Source organism: Cucurbita pepo, chromosome LG12 (assembly GCF_002806865.2).
Source record: "Cucurbita pepo subsp. pepo cultivar mu-cu-16 chromosome LG12, ASM280686v2, whole genome shotgun sequence".
NCBI lineage: Eukaryota > Viridiplantae > Streptophyta > Magnoliopsida > Cucurbitales > Cucurbitaceae > Cucurbita > Cucurbita pepo.
Window position 1 is genome coordinate 8,922,493 of NC_036649.1, and position 7,656 is coordinate 8,930,148.

At 37.0% G+C, this 7,656-nt stretch overlaps 2 protein-coding genes across 6 annotated transcripts; one reads left to right on the forward strand and one right to left on the reverse strand.

The window, feature by feature from the left end:
- Position 1: 1 nt before the first annotated feature.
- LOC111807240 lies at positions 2 to 3,686 on the reverse strand. 5 transcript variants are annotated; one of them, XM_023692882.1, is made up of 4 exons: positions 3,575 to 3,685; positions 2,190 to 2,416; positions 516 to 1,702; positions 2 to 395 (listed from the first exon to the last, which is right to left on the reverse strand). In XM_023692882.1, exon 3 carries the CDS (start codon positions 1,692 to 1,694, stop codon positions 534 to 536), a length of 1,161 nt encoding a protein of 386 aa, XP_023548650.1. In that variant the 5' UTR covers positions 1,695 to 1,702; positions 2,190 to 2,416; positions 3,575 to 3,685; the 3' UTR covers positions 2 to 395; positions 516 to 533. The 5 variants fall into 5 exon arrangements, with proteins under 5 accessions (XP_023548650.1, XP_023548649.1, XP_023548648.1 ...); XM_023692881.1 differs by having other exon boundaries at positions 516 to 1,714; XM_023692880.1 differs by having other exon boundaries at positions 516 to 2,416; positions 3,601 to 3,686.
- A 1,152-nt stretch (positions 3,687 to 4,838) lies between these two features.
- LOC111807241 (uncharacterized protein At4g13200, chloroplastic-like) lies at positions 4,839 to 7,656 on the forward strand. The gene is made up of 3 exons (XM_023692883.1): positions 4,839 to 5,205; positions 5,912 to 6,066; positions 7,137 to 7,656. Exons 1-3 carry the CDS (start codon positions 5,028 to 5,030, stop codon positions 7,347 to 7,349), a joined length of 546 nt encoding a protein of 181 aa, XP_023548651.1. The 5' UTR covers positions 4,839 to 5,027; the 3' UTR covers positions 7,350 to 7,656.

Sequence of the window (7,656 nt, forward strand, 5' to 3'; positions counted from 1 at the left end):
ATAAATAGAACCACCATCACACTAGATTGATCAAATGAAATCATTATCCCATTATATACAAAGATTGGAAAAGGACATCATGCAATCATTTAGAACTTAAATTCGAATAAAATAAAGGATTGTGATTCCATCTGAGAACACTTCCTAAAGATGACGCTTATTACTCTTATCCGGCTGCTTCTTGCTTCTTGCTTCTTGCTTCTTGCTTCTTGCTTCTTGCTTCTTGCTTGTTGTCGAGGGCCAATTGCTGGGCGGTGTATTCTGCATCAAGATGATGGCCAACTAAACGCCTCCCTTGGAGACTTCGGAAGCACAAATTTCTTGATGTTCCAGACGACCCAACAAGATGGGATGGATGGATGGATGGATGGATGGATCATTGCTGGGATGCCCGCCTGTGGTTGTTTAACAATTTAACCTGTTTTTAGGCATTGAGACCGAGAAACGAAACCAAACACACTCCATTTCATTTTGGAACAAATCTCCCTCAAACTCAAGGGCATATAGATGTTTACCACAGAAGATCAATCCTCTCATGGTTGATCTGCATCAGATTCAGGCCTCGTTACGCGTCTCCTTCTCGTAGGTGGTGATGCATCGTCGCCCATTCCGATGTATATGCGGAAATCCTCATCTGCATCTTCTTGTAATCCCAAAAGGTTTTCACCCCAAAGGAACCGGCGCTCTGGTACGGGTGTTCCTCCTCCAGAGCGTCGATGCCTCACCCAAGACCTTGAACGTGGCCTTGGCTCTCGAGCACCATCAACCGATCCAAACATATGAAACAGAAAGAAACTAGTCAGCAATGGCCCATTGACATCACCTGTGCCACTGTCTCTTTCAGCTGCCACCATACCACCATCTCCATTTTCAATTACGTAGTCTCCAACCACAAGGGCACCAGGCATGGCTGAGCGGATGGCACTAACAACATCACCAACTTCTCTCTGTCGCTCCAAGCGTCGCCATGCCCGTTCTCTAGATGGGTCTATGACTGAAGGCCGTGTTGTCGGGTGAACTCTTCTAGCATGCCTGCGTAGTTCCTGGTAGTTGCCAGAGAATGAGCAAGTTTCACGGGAGCAACTTCGTTTCTTTAGATTAAGATATTCTCTTGCTTCTTCTATAACTTCCCAGCCTAGCACAGCTCCTCGGCACATGGGGCACTTCAAATCTGAGTACTCGGATGAGTTCCCAGCACCCAAACCTTCCTGCTCATCCCTTTCAGTATTAGACCCAGAACCAACAGTATCCAGATCTCCAGCCTCATTCGAGTCTAAAGTTCTATTAGAATTTTCAGTTCCATTATCCCCTAAAACTACAACAGGTAATCCAGCAGATGCAACAGTGTTCCTTTCATTTATATTTTGATTATCATCAACTTCATTCAAATCAATGCTCAGACCCAGGTTGTTTGTAGGACTACTAAAGCTATATGGATTTATAGGTGAAGGACTTGATAAGCGTGGACTCTTCCTAGTTTCTTCTCTTAATTTTTTGAATTGGTCAAAGCAATTTGAATGCCTATGGCTTGTGTCACATATATAAGGTTTGCAACCCTTGTGGTGAGAGCTGCAAAGTAGAAGAACAGCATTATGTGGGTGGTCCATGCAGATAGGGCAGGAGACTTCATCCAATTCTTTATGCAAAGCAAGGATATCTGAATCATTATGAATTCTTCGTTTCACACCAGCCATCTTGAGCACTAGGTAAATCACTAAGCATATTTAATAGATCAGAATGCTTCTACTGACAACAATAGCACAATACTTACAGTAAGCTAAAAACAATTCAGAAACAGCTAGAAAAGTCGTTTGTTTTAATGGGTCTTTAAGGAGAAAAAGAGGATTGTCACAAAACTAATAAAGCATCCAATTTTAACATCAAAACAAAGATACGTCATACCAAGAAAACGTAAATTGTAAATACATAAACACAAAAAAGTGTTCTAAATTTAACAAAGGACAGTAACATAGAAAAAAAAAATCAAGATATCCATTTCATGTTATCAAAGTGCACACAACGCAAACATTAAATTGACCATTGCATATCACACAAAAAAATGTGAACCAAATTAAGAGAGGACCTACGATAAATGAAAGTTGATGAAGACAGTAGCCATACATGCAATATACAACGTACATATAAATATATTACCCGGAAATATATCAAGCAATTGCATGGTTACTCACCAAGAGAAGCAGCTCTTTTTATATTTCCTACAGGAGGCTTCTCAGTCTCTATTTGTGCTACCAATTCAAATCTACAGAATGCTTACTCTGGCTTTATTAAAGCGAAATCACAGGTCTACTAATTGAAAGCAAAGAACTGTAACTGTAGGAGTAATTGGTGGACTACACCCTTGACTAAAACTATTAGCAACTTCTCCAAGACGCCAAGGTCTGTACAAGTCCTTGACCTGCATTTATGCAGCGTAAAAGAAATTTGATGGTTATAAATACAAGATCTCAATTTTGAAAGGAAAAGGCAACTACAAAATCAAAATGTATTCAACAACTATTGGCATGTCCATTAAAAAAACATATCTAGGGCTAAATTTGAAAATTCAAATCAAACAAATACATAAATCCTAGTCAATTTTATTTCTAATACAAACCCTGCCAACGAAGTGTTAAAAACAACAAACCCAAAACCAGCAACAATGGAAGAAGAAAACGTGCAAAACAAAAAACAACTTCCCTCAACAAAAAGTTAAGCATATGTGAAAACAGACAATATCACTATCCTACAAAGGAAAATTCTTAACAACATACTTCGGATTCCAAAGGCAACCCCCCTTGACATCCCCATTACACGGGGGAAAAAAAGNTTGTATATGTAAATCCTAAATATGAAAATATGCGGAATTCTTATGAAAAAAAAAAGAGAGAGAGCCATGAAAGATATGCAAGAGCAACAAAATCCAGATGAGAGTTGTCTGCACAAAGATAAAAAAGGAGGCGACTATATTAACATCAACCATCTGATCTTCCCTCCAAGTAATCCTTAAACCCCCTTTCCCATCAAAGTTCAAGAAGACATAAGCAAAAGAGGAAATAGAATCGTGTACATATGCTAGGCCACCAACCCAAATCCTAAAAATGACAAAGTTTCATAAGAAAGAAGCCAAGTTCAAAGCCTCTACCCATGCTACGAAATTATAAGTGAAACCAAAACGAAGTCTGAATTTCAGGCAGCATAAAGAAAATTAGCCGATATAGATTCTCATTCTGATACCTTAAATTGTGATCATATTCCAGTTCAATTACCATCCTCATGAACAATTACACAAAGTCAGAAACTAAAAGCAAAAAGGCCCAAATCACATCCAAATAATCAGATCCCCAAATCCAAAACAAACCCTAACCCAAACCAACCAATCCATCGAGCCACCAAAGTGAAAACGAAATTACCAAGGGAATCAAACGATTAGACAAACAAACAAAGGATCAAACACAAGGGCAGCAACGAATTGAATCCGGATCACAAATAATTGAAACCAAAAACAGGAATCTCAATCGAAATATCAAGAGCGAAAAAAAAAATCGATAATGAAACATGGAAGATTAGGGTTTACTAAAAGCAGAATCCGATGGATTTCACCGTGGTAGGGTCGGACGATGAGTTCGTGAAGAACTCGCTGAGTTCTAGCGCAGAAACAGCAGATATGATCAAAGACGAAGAATTTGAGAATCCATTCGGATATTTATAGCCAGACTTAGCCACAGAGAAAGAATACAAAACGCAGCGTTTCACCTGGGTGGGCGGTGACGAAGAGGTTATGTTGTAAGATAATGGGCTTACTTTATGGGCCTGGGCCACAATAAGTTTAATAAATTAATGGTTAAATTATAAATTATGTATCGAGGATAATAAATTTAATTAAAATATCCTTCCTTACAAAATCAAACAAACCATATAAAAAAATTAAAATTTTAAATTTATCTTACAAAAAATTATCAAAATTCATTAAAAAAAAATTAAAATTGAAAAATATTTTAAGCATTTTTTTATAAAATAACAAGTTATAATTGAATAAATAGGAGTGTTCAAATGACTCGATAACTCGAACAATTCAAATCATAACAATTAAATTTTTTTTTGTTTGAATTTTTAAAAAAAAATGAAAAATTCGGGTCGATTAGCAGATTGATGCTCTTTTTAGTCGGGTCAATCCAACCATCCAAAAATATCGTTATAACCTAACTTAAAGTATGAAATAAGTGACGTCACTCAACACAAAATAATAAAAATAAAAACATTTTTATTTTAGCCAACCAATTCAAAATTTACCAAATTCATCGACTAAACTTATAATTTAACAGAAAACAAATAAACGACGTCAGACACAAAATAATAAAAGAACGTTTTTATTTTAACTCATAGGTCTTAAAATTTACGAAATTTACAGACTAAATTTATAATTTAAAGTGAAAGAAATAAACGACATCAAACACAAAATAATACAATGACGTTTTTATCTTAACCCACAACTCTCAAAATTTACCAAATTTACGGAGTAAATTTATAATTTAACGTGAAAGATATAAACGACATCAGACACAAAATAATAAAAAAATTAAAGATTAAACTTATAATTTTAGTCCTGTAAATATATATTACAGGTTAAACCATGTTGATGGGTTCAATAAGCATTATAAAAATATTGATTATGTGATCATAATAATGTCACGCTTATGCAAAACGGCCTCCAAATAGACTTCTTAACACGTCATCAGCCATGCATGTGCCACGCTCTGCTGTCAATGCCACGTAGGCTGCACACTTTCCATATTTAAAATTTAAAGAAAATAATACCTATTTATTTAGGGTACCAAATACCAATCCACGAAAGCGGCAATTGGGCATGTCGAACAAGGAATGAGCAAGAACAGGGAGGGTTCTGGGTCACTGTCATTTCATTTCCCCGCCAAAGATCTCTCCTTATAGATTCCTGTTTGGCTGTCAAGAAACTCAGAGAGAAAACGTTGGGAAAGTGCGCCGGATAATCTTCCATTCCGTCGCACAAAATGAGTAGCGGGGTTGCATCTTCAGTTTCCCCATCCCTTTTCTCGGGTGTACCCACTAAATCAAAGATTACCCATTGTTCATCTCCCTCTCTTGTTCGATTTCGATCCTCATCCACTTCCTCAAATCTCAAATTTCGACCGAGTGGGTCTCTCAGATTCATAGCCAGTTGCAGCTCCGGTACCTTTAATCTTCGCCTCCTCTGTTTTTGTCTTCCAATCTGTTGTTAGTTATTGGGGATTCTGTTATTGGTTCTGAGATTTGAGTGAATCTCTGCGTTTTTGTTGGCTTTTATCTGAATTTCATAAAACAATGATGGGTTTACTTCTCGTGTGGAGCTATCTGATTATTTGACTACAAGGTGTTTGATCTATTGTCAATGGTTTTATTTGGTGTGAAGTTGGCCTCATTTTGTTTGGTTTGTTTTCTTTAACTCAATGCATTTCCTTGTTAAAGAAAATTGGGTTTCTAGACTAGGAATTCATTTTCCTTGCAGTTAACTCCTTGGCAAATATAACACTCTTTGGCGATCTTATATTAGACTTTTGTATTTAGGTCTTTAACCATGTTCTTGTTCTCTGATTTCATGAAGAACTTTCTCAATGATATTCCAAACTGATAATCATAAATAAAAAGAATCCTACTTTTTGTCTAAATATGTGTACAATGGAATACCCATGTGCCCTTTTCATAGAATTTTCACTTCTCTGTATTTTCCTCATTGCCGATATATTGAAGGAGAAAAAGTAGACAAGTTTAAGAAGATGATATGAATCTCATTAGAGAAAATTCAGTAGAAACGGAGGAAAAACAGCCTTTTGGTTTCTGTGATCTTCGAGTTTTGTTAATTTTATCAAGCATGCAATGAGCTAGCTGTATGATGCAGGTGATGGTGACAACAGGACTGTTCTAGATGCCTTTTTCTTAGGAAAAGCTTTTGCAGAAACCTTAACTGAGCGTGTCGAATCAACTGTTGGAGTGGTTTTGAGTGAGATTGGTAGGCTGCAAGCTGAACGACAACAACAAATTATTGATTTCCAGGTAGGGTACACCAAAGTTAATGATAAACTTAGATGACTGATATGAGATTCTGATTTTCATGTGCTTCCCATTTGTGTGGTTAATCACCAGTTTACTCTCAGTTTCTCTTAAAAAATGAGGGCATAAATTTGCATAGAATCTCCTAATGTTGTTGTTTTTTATTTACTGCATCGTGGTCTCCTGAACTACGGATTATACAAAACCAATGAACAAAAAATATGGCTGTATGGCAAAGTCATTGAAAATCCATGGCTGGTGTTTCTGCAATGTTTTCTCTCTTGGAGATTAGCTTATGAATTTAACGACTTTGAGTCATAAGTATCTGATGAAACTGCTGTAGCTTAAAACTTTTTTATTGTAGCAACACGTTAGTCCTGGATTGGGATGTTGGTTACTGTTTCTGAGATAAACGTTTATACTGTTCTTAAGTGAGTCGATTTTAACCTTGAACTTTAATGTCATCGAATTGAGCTCTAAACTTGAATAAGTGGTCAAATTTATAGATCATTCGACTAAGTTTTCGTTTCTTTTGAAAACTGTCTGGCTATAAGCATCATTATGGTTGGACGAGGTTCCTTTTGTGAGTACTTATTGTTTTGATTGTATGAGATATTATGTTTTCCAGATGGAGCTTGGCATTTTATTGATAAGCTTGATGGCTTTTTACTCGATTTTGTGGTTTACGTTTCGGTATTTTTATGGCTGGGATTTTGGCATTTTCGGTATTTCCTCTCAAACTAGACTGGCATGCATGAGGTGAATGAATCTCAATATTGAGAGTGTGGGGTTGTGTGCTATCTTGTCGGGGCGAGAGAAACAATTGAGAGTTCTTAGCGATGTTCGGTCTCGTATTAGATTCTCTGTTACTCTCTAGACCTCTGTTTCTGAGCTCTTTCGTAATTATTCGCTAGGTCTTATTTCGCTTGACCAGAGCGCTTTCTTGTAGTTTCGATCTCGTGGGGTTTCTTCTATGCCCTTATGGACTAAAATACCGACACTCTTTTATGCTCTCTTCTTTTCTGCCTATGCTGAAAATGGCATGTTCTTACTTGAACGAGCTTTATATACAGGAGGAGGTTATAGAAAGAGCTAAAAAGGCCAAGGAAAAAGCAGAACGTGATGCCAAAGAAGCACAAGGACCCATCTCCTCTTCGATAATATCGGCTACAATCGAAGTTACTTCTTCTCCAACTGCTTCGAGCAATGGACAACAACGCTCAAGTCCGAACGCATATTCAGAAACTGTGGTGAATCAAGATCCTCCTCGTGGTGATGAAGAGTAATCGTCTCTTGTCGATCTCTCTTGGTTATTATACACATCCAATGATTGCAACATGTAGTCTGATGATGATAAGTTAGTTATTTGGTCTTGAAATCATACAGAGATTGTCTTCTTAAGGTTCGTCTATTAGGTATCTTATGAGTTTCTTGGTGTTGAATAATTCAGACCGAACAACCAGTTACGATCGTTCGATGTGTATTAGTAAATCATCTATTTTCGTTCATTCGAGCAGACTGTAGTTGAATTATTTGGCTGATTTTCAGTGTATCTTTCATAGTTTGAGCTCGATTACTCGTGTATTGTAGTCA

What these genes read in the sequence shown, in the direction of transcription:
- LOC111807241 (XM_023692883.1), top strand. Translation starts at nt 5,028, where the DNA reads ATGAGTAGCGGGGTTGCATCTTCAGTTTCCCCATCCCTTTTCTCGGGT. An exon ending in CATAGCCAGTTGCAGCTCCG is followed by an intron (nt 5,206 to 5,911) that starts GTACCTTTAATC and finishes TGTATGATGCAG; the next exon opens with GTGATGGTGACAACAGGACT. An exon ending in AACAAATTATTGATTTCCAG is followed by an intron (nt 6,067 to 7,136) that starts GTAGGGTACACC and finishes CTTTATATACAG; the next exon opens with GAGGAGGTTATAGAAAGAGC.